This window comes from Capra hircus, chromosome 23 (assembly GCF_001704415.2).
Source record: "Capra hircus breed San Clemente chromosome 23, ASM170441v1, whole genome shotgun sequence".
NCBI lineage: Eukaryota > Metazoa > Chordata > Mammalia > Artiodactyla > Bovidae > Capra > Capra hircus.
Window position 1 is genome coordinate 32,498,775 of NC_030830.1, and position 18,834 is coordinate 32,517,608.

At 33.7% G+C, this 18,834-nt stretch overlaps 1 protein-coding gene across 6 annotated transcripts in view; it reads right to left on the minus strand.

Moving 5' to 3' along the window:
* The window catches only part of UBR2 (ubiquitin protein ligase E3 component n-recognin 2), a 104,569-nt gene that overhangs the window by 53,705 nt on the left and 32,030 nt on the right, over positions 1-18,834 (minus strand). For 5 of the 6 annotated variants that reach the window (XM_018038984.1, XM_018038982.1, XM_013973842.2 and 2 more), the window contains exons 4-11: positions 17,468-17,581; positions 11,660-11,790; positions 9,357-9,495; positions 8,886-8,948; positions 4,721-4,841; positions 2,779-2,886; positions 2,324-2,412; positions 1,123-1,221 (exon numbers count right to left, since the gene is read on the minus strand). In XM_018038984.1, the coding sequence (XP_017894473.1) occupies positions 1,123-1,221; positions 2,324-2,412; positions 2,779-2,886; positions 4,721-4,841; positions 8,886-8,948; positions 9,357-9,495; positions 11,660-11,790; positions 17,468-17,581 (864 nt within the window). Of the gene's footprint in view, positions 1-1,122; positions 1,222-1,291; positions 1,391-2,323; positions 2,413-2,778; positions 2,887-4,720; positions 4,842-8,885; positions 8,949-9,356; positions 9,496-11,659; positions 11,791-17,467; positions 17,582-18,834 lie in introns of all 6 variants that reach the window. The other variant, XM_018038983.1, reaches the window with a different exon arrangement.

Sequence of the window (18,834 nt, forward strand, 5' to 3'; positions counted from 1 at the left end):
CCCCACTCCAGTATTCTTGCCTGGAGAATCCCAGGGATGGCGGAGCCTGGTAGGCTGCCGTCTATGGGGTCGCACAGAGTCAGACACGACTGAAGCGACTTAGCAGCAGCAGCAGCAGCAGCCTCTTAACTCCATACAGTTAGGTCCTTGCCTATGTTTCTGGTCTCATTTTATTCCATGTTCAAGGATGTTCGACTGCACTTCTTTCCTTCTATTCCCTTTATAGGAATGTACCTACTTCAGGGTTTTCTCAAGTGCTGGTTCCTCTGAATAGATTTTCCTTCATGAGCCTGCATAAAGCTACATAGAATCCTCTTCCAAACTGGAAAAAGGTCAGATCTTTTTACTATTCTCTCAAAACAACCAAATTCTTCAGAGTTTTTATTATAGCTTTAATTAACCGTTTATGTGTCTTTCCCTCTATAGTAAGTTTCATGAGGGCAAAGACTATGTCTGTTTTTGTTCATCATTTCATTCCCAAAGCACAGAACTAAATAAATAATAGGTGCTCAAAGTTTTGTTAAATGAGTTAAATATTAATTATTCAATATTATGAAAACATAAGGATGCCTGCTGGAACAACTAGTGAAACTTAGTACAAGATAACCGAATCATCATGATTCAATTGCCTTAGTAATCCCTTCCCTTAGGGTGGAAAAGGAGGCTTTTCAAAATGTGAGATTATGTACAATGGGCTGTTTCTTCCTTCCTTTCTCTTTTGGCCACACTGCGTCGTTTGTGAGATTCTAGTTCCCCAACCAGGGACTGAACCCAGGAGCCAGCAAAAGCACTGAGTTCTAACCACTGGACAGTCAAGGAATTTGCACAATATGCTGTTTCTAATGGATAAACTTGTTAAACTAATGAGTTTAATTAACTTGTCAGTTCAAAACCTCAAGGAAGTACTACGAGAAAGTACAGATTGAGTTCAAATAACTTTCCCCCTCCAGATTACACATTCAAAGTTATATCTTCTGGTATACAAGGCATCTGAAGTCTTATCACCTATTAATAAAATATTTTTCTATTCAGAAACATACAGATCTCAGTTCTCTATTATTTTAAGGCTTTACTCCTTCTAGTGGAAAACAAGAAAGTTCTTCTTCATCTTTTAGTACTTACAAGTGAAGGGACTGTGAAAATCTGAACCGAGAAGTCTGCGATTGAAAACTCTCTGTCGTGGTCATCTGTCACATAATCACTCTGCAAACGCTCATAGTTCTATTAAGAAGGCAAAAAAAGGCAAGGAGTGCCAGCTATCAGTGACAAAGAAGAGGCAAGCACTACTCACCAGAGTAGGTGCGGTGAAGAACTGGACAGACAGAGCAGTCACGGACACTGCTCGCTCGTGATCATCCTCCATAAAATCTCTCTGCAACTGCTGGTAATTCTAAACAACAAGGGGGAGATTCACCTCTAATCCACAATGACCAAATGTTTAAGGATTATAATGAAAAATCAGTGCTGGAGGAGTCAATAAGATGTGCTATGAGAAAAACTGGAATGATTTCTACCAACTACCAATATACTAATCTGTAAAAACACTGATGCACTATTCAACCTTCTTGAGCACAATGGCAGTTTATGAGCTCAAATAAGAGTAACAGCTATTAAAATCCTGGGCTGTCATTGAACTCAGGTGGAGCTAAATCACAGTAGCTTTACACTGTCTCTGATGAAATCAGACTTTCATTACTTCTGGATGCCTATCACAGTCACCTGATGGCTCTTTCAAAGTACACATGATTAGACCCTATTCTTGGTTAATTCTCTCTCAGGTTTGAGAGTGGAAAACACAAACATGTATATTTTGAAAGAGCTCCTCAAATGATTCTTATATGTTTCTTTGTTAATAATCCCTAATTCAGGTGAATAAAAATAGCAAAGCAGTTAGCTTAAGGGAGAAGAACATAATTCAATAATATCAACAACCTAGAGTTCATGATTTTTAAATCACATCCATATACACATGTCATTTCAACTAAGATTATCTTTTCCTACACAAAATTTAATAGGAATAATATCATAATTCAGAATGGTATAGGTTTAAAGTATCCATTTATCACTTCATGTCATAGACACTGCATAGGTGGATATTCATATTATCATGGCAGGTTATATACATGAAAAACCTCACTGCTAGACTTTTATTCTATTGATAAAAGCTAAAAAGATAATTTATGAAGTTTCTTAGAATTTAAAATTAACATAATGACACATTGCTATTAACTATTAATTTTACAAATGCTGGATATAATTATGGACTACAGCTATTCTGTATATAATCTATTTTATTACTCTTCAAAAGTGAGAAACTACTTACCTTTGCAAATCGAACAGCAAACAGTTTCTTGTATTTCAAATCCATAAGTAGACTGCTCATGAACAACTGATGATACACACTCCTAGCACCTTTTACAAAAAGAGCAGATGTAACATGACGATATACCAAACAAGCCAAAAATTACATTTTCAAAGTTTTCATATGATCAATTGTATTTTTAACTCTCAAGCGCAAAACTCTACATGTATTCCTTAAGACATGTGAAACCTGTTCTTTAAAAATCAGTTTTTCTAAATGTATTCTTCCAATAAAACAAAGGTTATTTGAGTCATGGATCCTCAAATCTGTTTTCTCCCCAAAGAATAAGACTGCATGAGCTAATTCTAAAAACCATATACATATTTATTAAATATTTCCTCAAATGAAAAAGAAACTTAAATATCCCAATTACCTATGAAAGTTCCCCTATACCTTACAGTAGTTAAGATACTTACCTTTCCACAATTTGGAATCACTAAGCATCAATCTATCCACTAGAGAAGAGTTTTCACCATCTGGCCCTTCTTGTAAACCAACCTGACATAAAATTCGGCGAAGGCCATCTTAAAACAGAAAGAAAAATAGTCAAGAAATAGTTAACTTCAAATATTAAAATAACATATTAGTAAAAATGTTCAAACGGACTTACTATAGAGTTTTTACTTGCCTTTAAAAGGTCAAGTTTATTCAGAAAAAGTAACTTTATTAACTATTTTGTTAACATTTTCACAAAATGGAGAAAAATTCCAAATCTTGCATTATATACCAATTTTTATTCCAGAATACCAAAACATTTGTCTATCAGAATGGCAATGATCTTTTATGCTTAAACAATTTAAACAAAGAATCCAAAAGCCACTGAAGTAAACATAGTTTTCTAAGCACCTATGCTAATTAAACCAGGTATTAGTAAAATTATATATTAGTTTAAAAAATTATATATTAGTAAAATTATATATCCTATGATAACAGAAGATAGGTATAATATGAAATTATGCTACCATTTAAAAGAATACATGCTCTGTACTTTATATATACCAGTCCATTTTACTGTTATTATGCAAAATGTTCTTCACTAAACAAAAATACAAAAATATATACTTATGTATACCCACTATATGAGAGGCTTTGGAAGGCAAATTCCTACATATTCTAAATGCTAAACTAAAAAAAAAAAAACTTCAAATATTAATGTAAGCATTAACAAAACTAGAACTTTAATACCTTCCAGTTTCATATTTTATATTTAAAATCACTGTTTTTAGTCATCTACAATCATGCAAAATAATCTGAAACTTCTTTTAAAATTTAATTATAAGAGCTACCAAACAAATTTTTTAGAAGGCTACAGAGAAAATTTTATATACATATTAAATAATAGATGATAAGGTCTTTAAATTGTTGATGATAAATTTTCTCAAAGAAAATTTTTAGCAGAAAACTGTTTCCATGACACTATTTATTAATTCTGTAGCACAATACTTGGCATTCAGATAGATACCCAATGGAAAACAGCAAAGTTAAAAAAGGTTAAGAAAACTAATTGGAAAGACATTTAAAAGGCAAGCAAACATGTTCTACTAAATTTCCACACCTCCCGATTTTCACCTGTCAGTTCACAGTTGGCAATACTCTTTCTAATAGCTTCTTAATACAAATGTTTTAGAAATTTTTTTTATAGCAAACATTGTAATATCTATTCAAACCACATCCCTTGCCTGCAGAAATGTAGGACAGACAGCTTAGATGTATTCCTAGTTTATTCTTCAGTGTTACACAACAAACTTGTATTTTTGGCATTGGACATGAAGGCTCTTAATTATTACCAGTACTTTTAAAAGATTATCTAATCTGTAGATTGTGGAAAAACAAAAACTCAAATACACAGTAACTTCAAATTTGCATATTTTCAGGGTTGCAAATTATCAGTAAACACATATTATAGAAATCAAAACAAAGATATCCTTTAAACAATTAACCATTTAGGTTCTATTTATAGTAGCTTTTTCTAGCTTGCTTTGTGGGAAAGAATTCCACAGGAGGCTCCATTAAAAATAGGTTCTTTTATAAAGTTGGTAAGATTTAGATTCATTAGCATATTAAAATCATTTACAATTGTTTAACCCACTGTTTCCTTTATTTATTTGAAGATAAATATCTTTTATTTATGTATGAAAATACATAAATGTATGTATATAAAAAAGATCCCATAGATCAAAATTTGGGAAATATTTTTTTGTGTATATAAAGATATTTTGAGATGGTATTTTAAAACTAAAGCAAAGAAAAAAAAGAAAACCAGAACACCTGATTCCATTTGTTACTTTTCCAAAATAGTTTTGCTAGAGCATATGAACTCATTTTTAAGTCAATTTGTAAAAGGTTTTATGGACCTACCTGAATATCCAATAGTACTTCCCAGCCAAGACAAAAGTTTCAAACCAAAATTCTGATGTGCAACAATAGACGAATGCATAACTTGAACTTTGAGTGGCTTTGTCTGTCTACTGGTATTTCTCTTAAAAAGAAATGACAGGATGAAAACAAACAAACTTAAAAAGGCTATTTTATAGAAAATAAGCCAAATTTTTGTTTAATATAACTACACTCTCATCATTATAGGTGAGTTATTCATGAACGTGTGTAAGAAAAACACGACGGGTTGCTTTATTCAGATTCTAATTTTCTAGAAGGAATCCAAGGATTCTTACAAAAAAGTAAGAAGTTATAGTTTTAATCTGAATTCTTGGTCTTATGTCTGAAAATGTGCCCCATCAATTACAAATTATTTAAGTGTTAAACTGGCTGTATGTTTTTAAACTAATTTCTTACTGTAATTACACTAATTTGAATAATTTACTTCACTGCACAAATGTGATGTTATCAATACTTTAAAAAAAATTATAGTAAACACCCAACATTTCCAGCTTAACCATTTTTAAGTATGCAGTTCTGTGGTGCAAAGGACACACTAGTGTGCAACTGATTTCCAGAACTCTTCATCTTGCAAAACTGAAACTCTGTACCCACTCTGGTACCTCATACAAACAGAACCATACATTACCTTCTTGTGACTCCTCATTTCACTTAGCATAATGTCCTCAAGGTTCACCTACACTGTAGTGTGTACCAGGATTTTCTTCCTTTTAAAGGCTGGATAAAATTCTACTGTATTTATATTAATTCTGTTTAACCATTCATACAGTTAAATTGCTCCTTAAGCGTCTATCAGTGGATGAATTGATAAGACACTTTTTGTCAGCTGAATAATGCTGTTATGAACATGAGACTCTGCTTTCAATTCTTCTGTGTACATAATCAGAAGCAAAACTGTTGGATCATATGGTAATTCTATTTTTAATTTTTAGAGGAAGCACCATACTGTTTTCCATAGTGGTTGCACCATTTTACATTTCCACCAGTAGCACACGAGGGTTCCAATTTCTCTATATCTTTGCCAATACCTGTGATTTTCTGTTGTTGTTTATAATAGCCATCCTAATGCATATGAGGTGCTATCTTATTGTGGTTTTTACTTGCATTCCCGTAATAATTAGTAATATTGACCATGTTTCCATGTTCTTTGCCAATCTGCATATCTTCTTTGGAGAAATGTATTTAAATCTATCAAAACTTTTCATTTAACATGTTTTCCCCCCTTTTCCTTTTGAATCATCTCTTTACCCATCTCATCCCATCTCCATAAACCACTTTAGCACAGTATACCTTTGCATATTTTATCCACCTATATGTATCATAAATGTACACTGTTATAAAGACTTTTATTTGATTTCCAAAAAAATGGAATATTACCATACTCTTTTGCATCTTTGTGTTAATAGATTTTTTTGGGGGGGGTGCTTAATGACTCATCATATACTGTGGTGTGGATTTATTTAAACATTCTCTAGAGAAGGGTATTCATATTCTCTCTGTTTCAATCTTCTATGACTACAACAAAGGTAGTACTGAACATCTTTGTACACTCACTAACTGGTGCTTGTATTTTTATGGGATAGATTTCTAGGAGAGGCAACATTTTACTATATGCTACTAGATTGTTTTCCAAATACATGGTAGTAATTGATGCATCTCTGCCTGCAAGGTACTTTATCACTCTAATTTCTCCATCTGTTGGGCATGAAATCTCCCTGTCATTTTGCTAATTACTAGTGAGTTTGAGTCTCTTTTTGCATATATTTATACCATTGAGATTATCTCTGCTGTGGTTGTCTTTCCAAACCCCATGTCCATTTTTCTATTCTGTTGTTTGCTCCCTACCTGATAATCTACGAGTGCTCTGTTCATCATAAACATTAAATGTCTATCCTGTGTGTCAGAAATAATTTTCCTAAATTTACTGACATTTTTAATAATATTCTGCTACGCAAATTTTTTATGTAGTCAAAAAAATGTATTCTTTTTAACTCCTGGGGTTCTAGTCTTGGTTAAGAAGCTCTCCTCCTCCCTTAGAATATATCTTTGTCCTAGATTTTCCTCACCCTAGTATCTATTTCTGGACTTTCTATTCTGTATTATGAAAATAGTATTGCCATATCTAGATATGCAGACATTACCAGAGACTACAAATACTTATTTTTTAGGGAAAAACTGAAATAATACTATTATAGACAACAAATTAAAGGGAAAAAATGTCATCTCCTTTACCTGGATTCTGTAAAATTACTTGTAAAATTCTATCCTGATTGCTTTATCACTTACATATTATCTTTCTTTTCCCACACACAAACAAAAGAGAACCACAGAAGGTAACTCATATGCATCATGTCCTCTTATTCCTAAAACTTCAGTATATAGTTTCTAAGAATGGGAATGTTCTACCACAGTATTGTTTCTAATGCATTATTAAATTGAGCATGTCCAGATAACAAGAATTCTTAAAGTAAGACACAAATTCATTAACAGAAAAATATAGTTTACTACATTAAAATTAAAGTTTTTGCTCAAGGAGAGGCATCACAAATAAGATATAAAGTTGTATGTCAGGAAAAGATACTGCAACAAAAGATCAGGAGTCAGATTATGTAAGGAACCCCTACGGATGAGTAAGAAAAAGACAAATAACTTAATAAAAAAATGGGTAAAGGGTATGAACAAGAAATTTACAGAAAACTTAAATGACCAATACATTAAATATGAAATAAGATACTCAGTAATCGAGGCAGTGCGAATTTAACAGATGAGATGCCATACATACACAGCAGGTTGGCAAAATTTTTTAATTTGACAATATACAGTTCTGACAAAGTGGTAGAGACATGGGAACTCTACTTCACTGCTGGCTGGAATGTATATTGGGTACCACTATTTTGGAGATTAACTTGGCAAAATCTAGTATGGCTGAAAATGCTTATAACTTAACAACTTGACAATTCCATTTCTTGGTATATATACTAGAGAAACTTTTGCTTCTATGCCACAAGAGAACCAAAAAAAGTCCATAGCAGGACTGACAGTATTGGAAAAAATTGGAAATATCCAAACTCTCCATCAACAGGAGAATGTAAAATTATAGTATAGTCATCAACGGAATACTTTACAGATACATATATCAAAACAGATAAATCTAGAAACACCACCGACAGGAAAAGACAAGTCATCATTGATGGTATAGTCATCAATGGAATACTTTATACCATACATGTATCAACACAGATAAATCTAGAAAAAACACTGAAATGAAAAGCCAAGTTACAATATAATACATTCAGTATGAATCTTGTTACATAATGTTTAAAGACCTCCAAATCAATGCATATAATATTGATAGGTATTTAGCAGATAAAAGTATAAAGGCGTGTGTGGAAATGAAAAATTAATTAACAAAAGTAGTTATCTCTAGTGAAAGAGGAAGGGGAATGGGATTTAGAAGAGAATACAAGGGCCTCTGTACTATTTTATTTATTTAAAATAAGCACGAAGAAAATAAGATATAATGTAGTACACAGGCATTTACTGTGTTATCTCCATATTTTATCTATATATTTAAAATATTTTACAGTATATAAAATTATACTTTAAAAGGACATTTACATAAAATGCAGTTACATGGAATAGTTAAAAACAATAAATTCTAACTTTTAAAAATAAATCTAAATGTGGGAAACAGTTTTGTTTCAGATGTATTATACACTAAATGCTATTAGGATATACAGCATACCTTGTTATAAGGTACCAACAACTTCCCCTGAATTCTAATCTTGGTGCTAAAGGCCAATTTAATTCCTAAAAAGGTAACATGAAACCCTATCAAAAGCAAAACAAAAAGCAAAAAACTTTCTAAGACATCTGTGATGAAGAAATAGAAGAGAGAAAAAATATATATGTATTGCATCTAAACATTCATTTTTTTATATCCATCTTAAAGCTTAAAAAAACTAGGTAAAGCAACAAGCAATGTTAAACTAATGTATCCTTAAACATGATTTTTAGCTGACGTCAGCTTTCATGAAGGCAGAAAAATGTGTTCATAAACACCAAAATGTGGGACTAGTTTTACTAATAAAAAATACAAGTGTAGACATGTTTTTATATTACTTACCACAATTATTGATTTTGCTTGTTCACAATACTGGAATTCTCCATATCGAACAGACCTACGTCCCTGTACATAAAAACATTTGACATTAACTTGCAAAAATATTTATATTCAGTATTAATAACTTTTGAACCAGTAAACAGTGTTATATGAGCATATAACAATTCTGGTCAATTTTTAATATTTACAATGTTTATTTTATTCATCAATTAGGAAGTATTTTCCTTCAAAGCAATCCTAACATTTTCAAGCCATCAGTAAGTATATACCTTTGAACAACACTACATTTGTTCTTCTGTGTAGAATGAAGGCAATTTATGTTTTCACCTAAACTTTCTGACAATAGCCTACAGTTATAGCCAATATATATTCGGGACCATATTCATATGAAATTAAAAAAAATAACCTAGACAAACACAGGATACCGTACCTGTATTAAAAGTGTAATTACATCAATGTAACGAAATTACTTACATCTCGATCTACTGTAGTTGCAAAGCCAATGGCTTCTTTTTGTGTACAGTTAACAGCTTTTTGAAGAGTATAAATAACTTGTTCATAGGTATGAACCTCATCATTAAACAGCATGCAATAGTAGGTGTCACTCTTCTCACTGTGGGATAAAACATTAATCATACATCATCTATTTGCCTATCACCCTGCTCCAGGATGATTTATTAAGAGAACACTTTGTCCTGGGATTCTCTAGTATCTCAGACGGTAAAGAATCTGCTTACAATGCAGATTGAAACGCAGGGTTCAATCCCTGGGTTGGGAAGATTCCCTGGAATGGAATCCACTCCATTACTCTTGCCTGGAGAATTCCATGGACAGAGGAGGCTAGAGGGCTACAATCCGTGGAGTCACAAAGAGTTGGACATGACTGAGCACCTAACATTTTCACTTCAGACACTTTGTCCTAGGGAATGTGCGAGGTACTAGGCACATATCTGTAATGAAGTCATCTGTGGTCCCTACATTCTACAATGTTATCAAGCTGGTGTGAAAGATACATACATATAACCTGTGTGAACTGGCTTTTATCAAGAACAGGATGCCAGAGTGGGATAAAACCGGTCTGGGAGTTCAGGGAACTGCTACAGAAGTAACTTGAGAGCTGAAGTCAGAACTGGCTATCAGCGGTACTCACTGGGAGGAATTCTTCTCAGCCCTCTATAGATGACCAGTTGGCAATGTCTGGAGACATTTTTGGTCATCATGACTGGGATAGGAGTGCTACTAATGTCCAGTGGGTAGAAGCCAATGATGCTGCTAAAAATTCTACAATGCACAAGTCATACCCATAATATCTGGCCCCCAAAGTCAACAGTGCCAAGGCTGAGAAACTATGGGCTAGAAAAAAGTGAACGCAAAGACCCTGAGGTGGTTAAGGTAAACTGGGCGGTGGAGCACTGGGAGGAAGGAGGAAGTTAGTCTGGAGAGAGGCAGAAATCTTAAAGACCTTGAAACATTTGGACTTTTCCATCCTAAGAGCAATCCAGGATTTGAAATGGTGAAATAAGAGCTATAGTTAGATTTGCCTTAAAATTCACTGTGGCTACAGTGTGGAGAATGAACTGAGGGAGACAAGAGTGGTTATGGCAGTCTGGTTAAGGGTATCATGCTGTCCAAGGATGAAATTAATGTAATTTGGACTACCAGAGTAGTAATGCAGATGAACAAAAGTAGAACAACTTGATACAGGGGGAACCTGCTGGACCCAAAATCTAAGTGGATATATGCGTGATTCAAGTTTCTGGGTAGATGAAACATCATTTACTAAGATGAGAAAACATTACAAGAGAAGTAAGTTAGATTGTTTTCCCTTCTATGCTGGTGGTCCCAAACTTACAATGGAACAGAAAAATAAAAACACAACTTTTCTATTCTCTAGGGTCTCAATTTGGATTTTAGATTTAGATCTTGGTTGGTTCCCAACTCAAAATACATGAAGATAAAGTTATGAGGTTAACTAAGTCATTTTCAACATTTCCAAAAAGAAATGTTAACATTTCATTAAGAAACAGAAACCATAACCTGATTATTTGGAACACTGTTGAGAAAGCAAAAAAGATACAGCACCAATGTCCTTTAAACTCTCACTTGTATTCAACCTTGAGTATGAGTATGATTCCAACAAGCTTGGTTAGAGTTAAAAGTAAAAGAGAAGGCTGCTCAAGGCAAACACATTCATGCAAAAAAGTTAAGTCCTTAGCTGCAATACAGCTATAGCAGAATCCAGCTCTCTGGTTGCAAATTTACAATCTCCTCAATAATTTAAGAACAAATGGTTATAAAAAAAAATGTTAGATGTATACCCAAAGAAGCACAAAGTATAGAATACACTTTAAAAAAATTCAGAATCAAAATGGTTAAAACTGAATTTGTGCATTTAGTCAAACCAAAAAACTCACTTCACTTAGGTCACAGTGCTCATTCCCTAATCAAATCTGACAGATGAAACAAAAAGAATTATCGAGTTAACAGCTTTAACACAAAAAGAAGAGAAAAATGCCCATGCTTGCAACCAGTGGTACAGCTTTGATGCGGCTAAAATATGGCTATGAATCAGCCAAAGCAACCAACAGGGAAAAACCTCTACTAATTAAACAGCTCACATATATTTTAAAACTATAAAATCAAGGTTATTATTTTGTTGAAAACTAATAATTAAAAAAGATTATGTTCAATCCTAGCTGTATTAATTTGAGGAATGAGAATCAAAATGGTTAAAACTGAGTATAAGCAAATACCAAGAATAAATGGGTTGTACTTACATCATCTCTAAATCTGGTGGCAATTCACTTTCTTTTTCCCAGGTTAGTATCTCTACTGCATATCGAAACATAATAGCAAAAATGTTATAAGTTCTTGCTATCACATCTTCTGATAAATGGACAAGAGGATCCTGAAAGAAGAAGAAAAAAGCAACTATGTTAACCACACATTAATGCTCATTTTTTCCATTCTGACTTCCTCCTCAAAATACTAAAAGGCTGACTGATCCTCCAGTGTCAATTTCTCTTCAATTTGATCCTATATGTTATATCTCAGCAAATCAAACTTCTAAAACATTTTGTCCACAATAATCCCTATTACTGAATCTTCTGAATCAAAATATTCCAACGCTCTCCAATGCCTAATTGGAGAAGGAAATGGCAACCCACTTCAGTGTTCTTGCCTGGAGAATCCCAGGGATGGAGGAGCCTGGTGGGCTGCCGTCTCTGGGGTCGCACAGAGTCGGACACAACTGAAGCGACTTAGCAGCAGCCGCCAATGCCTAATAAATCGAAAAATTTTGGAATGGCATTATGGGATCTTAAAATTTAAGCATGTTTACAGCTTCATATCTCTCTAATCTCTAATTTCCAGGACAAAGAAAAGTTATCTTAGGACAGACAAGCAATATTTAGTTTTACAGGTATAAAGGAAAGCCTGATTTTGAGGATTCTAAAGGGGAAAAGTCAACAAGATCAGAAAACTGCTCCTTGATGCAGTTAAGAATCACTCACTTTCAGTGAGACAAGTTGTGTATGCATGTAACACGGAACTTCACACATTAGACTTAACAGTGAATAAGTCACTAAATTTCAAGGCTAATGTAAAAAAGTATCACTATAAACATACACTAAATTTATCATGGTATCTTTCAGTCAGGCTGGCAAAATGTTTTACACAATCTTTAATCTTAATACTTTATCTTATGCTTAGATTTAAGATAAACATGTTATTCAGCTTAATGGCTAAAAGCGTTATATTCATCTCTCAATAAGAAAATCAATATATTCCAACATGATGGAATGGGAACCAGCACATTCTTGCAAATATACCTAAGGATACAGAAACATTTTTGTACATCCTCACCAGGGACCAGCTTAATGGAACTGATATAAATCAATGAAGGAGAATAATAACAAGAATGAAGAAAAAAGGACAGATTCCTAAAGAAGATGGGTGCAGGGCTTAAAGAATGTAAGAAAAAGTAAAGTAAGAAGAAGGCTTTCCAAAGTCTTACAGAACTTTCTACCTATGCTTTATATGTTCCATCAAAAAAAATTTTTTTTATACTGCTACCAGGTTTGCTACCATTTCTTATGGAGACTTTGGAAGTTAACATGGTAAAATCACCTATTATAAAGAAGGTACCGGAACTGGAACCTTTTGGAGATTCACAGAAGAGTGGCTAGTAATCATAAAATGAACCTCACACAGAACTAAAATAAAAAGTAGAACCAAAACTCAGTTTTCTAGGTTATAGTATCTCACTATATAGTCATTCCATTTCTTACAATTATGTCCTATAATACAAGGCATTTTAGAGGACTGAAGAATTATGATAAACAGGATTTATAAGAATTAAATGGTGTTGAGATAGAGACAACTGCCACCTCTTGAGAATCCAAGCCAGTAGTGTTCAAACTCTGTTCTACAACATCCCAGGGCCTGGCAGAGATGTTTCTTATTTGAAATACACATCTGTTTAAAATACATGATTATCTATATTTTTAAACAGTCTCCAGATAAAGATTCTTCTGACATCTTTGTATGCACATGTTAACTTGTTGAAAATGGTTATGGATTAAGAAACATTTCTGCAGTGAAGAGATGCTAGGCTGTGCAAGTCTATCCATGTGTACAGTGGGAAATCAAATGCTATTTGAAGAGACCTCTGTTCAAAGTGCTCTTATCACAGCATAAGTCAGTCAGAATGAGAAAATAAATGACCATCTTATTCTATGTTGTATTACCTATCATGATTAATAATGGTTTTGATGTTATTTATATTAGAGGATGCAAGCCTTTGTCAGTGAGTTAAAAAGGCTAAAAAGGCTACCATTTTCTTAGAAGACCATGGGAATTATGGAGAACTTTAATCTTTTATGTGATACATTTCTATACCTCTATAATGTTTGAATTTTTAGAATGTCAAAAGAAAAAAAAGAGAATTCCCTGGTGGTCCAATAGTTAGGACTCTGAGCTTTTACTGCTGAGGGCATGTGTTCAGTCCCTGGTTGGGAAACTAAGATCCTGCAAGCCAAGTGACACAGCCAAATAGAAAAAAAAAGAAGGGGAAAAAAAGTAACCATAAAATATAAAAGAGTTTAACTGCTGTCTTATGCAAATAAGGTATGAATGAGAGCTTTCTCCACACTGCCCAACTAAAACTAGAAATTAACTAGAAACAAAATAATCATGAATGCCGTTCTAACAAGTAAATAATATACATTCCAACTTATAAAAATAAATTCATTAATAATACCAATTTTATGTTTTACTATTGGGATTTAATTAAAACTTTATTTTAAAAAATTCCACTGCCAAAAAATGTTTCAAAAAATCAGTGTAATGTACTATCAGAGTTGTCTGAAATACCTGGGTTTAAAGCCCAGCACCAGCACTTACTGTGTGGGGTATTGCAGACAACTTTCTTAAAATAAGATTCAAGTTTCCACAGCTACAAAATATGGGTAACAGTAGTATTTATCTTACACAGCTGTTCTAAACACTATCCCAACAGAAGTATATAATCCAATTTTTCCAACTTTTTCTTAAGATGTAGGCTGAATGTATAACAAAAATAAAATTATGTTCAATAAAAACAATTATATGACAGACTAAAAAGCCATGTTCCAAGTATTACATAGCTTTCTTCCATTTCAAGCACAAAATATAGAAAACTGAGATAATGTATGAATTTAGTGAGGGGGGACCAGGTATGCTAAACAGAATGCTATCTTTTTAATACCTCCTAGTCTTTCCTCAAAGACTTCATTCTCTTAACTGAATTCTTAAGTAGGAATTAAATGGCAGAGTCTGGAGGTTTGATTCTCTATCAAATTGCTGGAATATATATTTTCCAGGCAGGATCATATAATTTCACTCAAGCAGGTATCTTGCTGGCATTTTCTTTTTTTTCCAACAGTATTAAATTTTAAACATTTATTTATGTTTACTGCACTGGGTCTTCACTGCTGTGCACAGGCTTTGTCTAGCTGTGGTGAGCATGGGCTTCTCATTGCAGTGGCTTTTCTTGTTGCAGAGCACAGCTCTAGGTGCTCCGGCTTCAGCAGTTGCAGCATGCAACTACTCGGGCTCAGTGGCTGCAGTCAACGGGCTTAGCTGCTCCACAGCATGTGAAACTTCCCAGACCAGGGACTGAACCTGTGTCTCCCGCACTGGCATGTAGATTCTTAACCACTAGACCACCTGAAGTCTCGGCATCTTCTGAAAATTTAGGAAATTAATCTGTCTTCACTACTTGATAGCTACCCCACTAACGTATGAGGATGAAGCCAACAGAGTAACCACAAGCAGATTCATAATTTTTGTTAGAAAACTTAAAGTAAATAATCTGCTGGTATCTAGTACCTCATATTGAGCCATGATCAGCTGTATCTAGTTCTAAAACATTTCTATCACTTCAGAGTAAAAGCCCTTACCCATTAAGCAGTTTTTCTCCATTCTTCTCTTCCCAATCCCCTGGCAACCACCAGTCTGTTCGAAACAGATTCCTCTTCTGGATATTTCATGTAAATGGAATCATGCAATATATGACCCTCTGTGTCTGGCTTCTTTCATGATGTTTTGAAAGTTCATTATTTCATTTCTTTTTATAACTGAGTAATATTACACTGGATGTTTATCCATTCACACACTGAGAGACATTTTGGCTATTTCCACCTTTTGGCTATTACGAATAATGCTGCTACTAACATGTTTGTGCATGTACATATCAGAATATTTGTTTTTAATTCTTTTGCATATATATCTAGAAATGAAATTACAGGCTTATATGGCAATGTTTACCGTTTGAGGAATAGCCAAACTGTTTTCCACAGTGCTGAATCATTTTGTATTCCCACTAGCACTGTAGAGTTCCAATTTCTCTATATTCTTTCCAATCTATTTACCACTTTTTTGATTATGTCCATCCTAATGGGTGCGAGGTGGTATCTCACTGTGGTTTGATTTACAATTCCCTAATGACTAATAATCTTGAGCATGTTTTCATGTGTTTCTTGGTCATTTGTATTATATCTTCTTTGGAGAAATGTCTACTCAGGTCCTTTGCCCATTTTTAATTGTGTTGTCTTTTTGTTGCTGAGTTATAAGATATATATTCTAGATACCAGACACTTATCAGATATCATTTGTAAATATTTTCCCCAGAATCCTAAAGTTTTATATTAGTTCTCAACTTTTTTTCAAAAGTGAAAACCCCCTTTTCCAAATTTATCTTTGTTTGCCTTGCTTGTATTTTTATACAGAATCCCAATCCAATATGTAACAGATAAAAATGGACCTGTTCCAACTGCCAGTGGAGGAATCGGAAACCCTGACCACTTGGCATCTCTCTTTAGCAGATAATCCCAGAACACATGCACAAAGCAAATGAAACACAAACAAATATATGTTTCCTATAGCACTGAATCATTCTGCACAAACTTCATCCATCCAAAACACAGTGGAACACAGTTTAAAAGACACTGTCCTACACCGTAAGTTCTTTGGTCATTCTGTTAACATACTCGAGACCAGGAAGATATATGCACGAGGAAGGACTAATAATGTCCACTTGCCCCAAATCTATATGAGATCTACTTACTAACAGTGCATAAGTACTTTAAATATACCCACCTCTCTGCCATTTAAAATTAAAATCTAAAATAAGATCCTAAATCAAATATCAACTGCCACAACAGCAGAGTTTGAAGTTATTTATTTAGTGAGAATCCACTGAATCATTCTAAATATCATTTAAAGGAAAACAATGAAGGATCAATGACAATTTTAGAAAGCACATTATTTACCGGAGTAAGTATATTTGTACTGAGCTATCATCCCAATGTTTGTCCCATCACATATCCAACAACACTGATTTACTGGGAGACGACAAGTAGGACTGGCTGCCATGGATGACTATAGAAAAGAAAGGTATCCAGTCTACAAAGTCTTGGTCACAACACAAATAAAAATCAACTAAGCTAATTGGTCTGCTGCTAAGTTGCTTCAGTCGGGTCCAACTCTGTGCGACCCCATAGACGGCAGCCAACCAGGCTCCCCCGTCCCAGGGATTCTCCAGGCAAGAATACTGGAGTGGGTTGCCATTTCCTTCTCCAGTGCATGAAAGAGAAAAGTGAAAGTGAAGGCACTCAGTTGTGTCCAACTCTTAGCGACCCCATGGACTGCAGCCTACCAGGCTCCTCCGTCCATGGATTTTCCAGGCAAGAGTACTGGAGTGGGGTGCCATCGCCTTCTCCAAAGCTAACCCGTCTACATGTATACAAAAATAATCCTTTTAATAAAAAATGAAGACTTAAAAAACTCATATATGCTTGAAATAAAACAAATGCAAAAGTCCAAATTAAATTAAATTTCTAGAATTTCAAGTGTGTTCTATTAGTAACTGTATGGCATCTATAAAATGCAAAAAAGCTTTTCAAGTATATTTGGACAGTTTATTGTGAGAGGACTATTTTACTTATACAATTCTGTATTACAACCTAATTCTAGGTCTGAAAATATTTCAAAAACATAGTTAAAATAGTATTTCCTTAGTAACAATTTTGTGAAAATGTTTTTACCTCTTCTTCCTCAGTTTCATAGGTGTTAAGTTCATGTTTCTGACAGTAAGGACCCTCTTTCCAAGCTTCAGTATCACCACAGTCACAGAAACCTCCACCTCCTGATGTTGTCATCTTGAAAAGAAATTGTAAAGTATCTTGTCAATAAGTATTTACTGAGGACTATCAGCTTATAAATAGGAATATCAAGTGCTAAGGAAATAACATTGTTAAAATGTTTAATTTCTTTGGAGGATAAAATCAAAATGTCAAATCTTTCAATGTTTTAAAACTTATTTTAAATAAGCCTATAGGCTAGTTTAAGTGATATCAAAATAAGATAAGATACTTTATACTGTTTAGTAAGCAACATCTGTTTTTTATTTATTTTTAATTGAAGAATAATCGCTTTACAGTATTGCACTGGTTTCTACCAAACAAGGCTACATCTATTTTAAAGAGGTAAAATATGTCCACTTACATGAGTTTCTAATCAGTAAAAATCACAAAGGTTTTCTTGCTAGGTTTTGGCTAAACTGATATACTGCTGGTATTTGTGCTACCAGCCTATAACATACTATAACAGATTCAAGAGTTACAAAAATTCCTATAACTGCTATCTTCTACAAAAGTCTCTAAGAGCACTGCATGTGTATCAGAGAAGTGACCAATGAAAACTATAGAAATCATTTATTTTTTCTTTTCTAAAACTCTCTAAATAGCATTCTTTGAAAAGGAAGAAAACTTTGGAAATACCACCTGGCCACAAAACCTTTTACCACTTGTAGGAGTCAAGAATTATTCCTGCTTCCTTAAAATACAGCAATGATTCAAGGAATCTGGCAAGATAAAACTTTTTATTTAATAATTAGGAGATTGGAAATTCTGCTTCTGAAAACATGCTGTGAGTTTATGCATGTGTACAGGTGCAAATTTTAGAAAGAGCCTTTCATATTTTACTCAAGGAAAGTATGTATGTGTTACATATCACAAAGTAATTAATGTAAACTCACAAATGACGGTTATTCTTAAGGGCTGCAAAGATACCAAGAAACATGAGCAGGCAGGCATATAGAAAATGATAACTTCACCCTATAGCTCTTATGCATGTTCTGGTTACCAAAGATAGGTAGAACAACCTAAAGGAAACTAGGATTCTCTTGCTGATTTATGAAAATAAAAAGAAAATACAAAAACATGAATTTAATTTTGCAGCTGTTTCAGTTGATTATTATCAATACTTGGTAGAGTAAATAAAAACAAACAGGAGACAAAGTCCTGAATTAATAAAATGAATTGAATTAATAAAATAACTGCAATATTTCTTCTCTATCATTTTACTTGAGATTAGTGAGAAATTCCAGCTACTAACAGCTCCCTAAATTTTT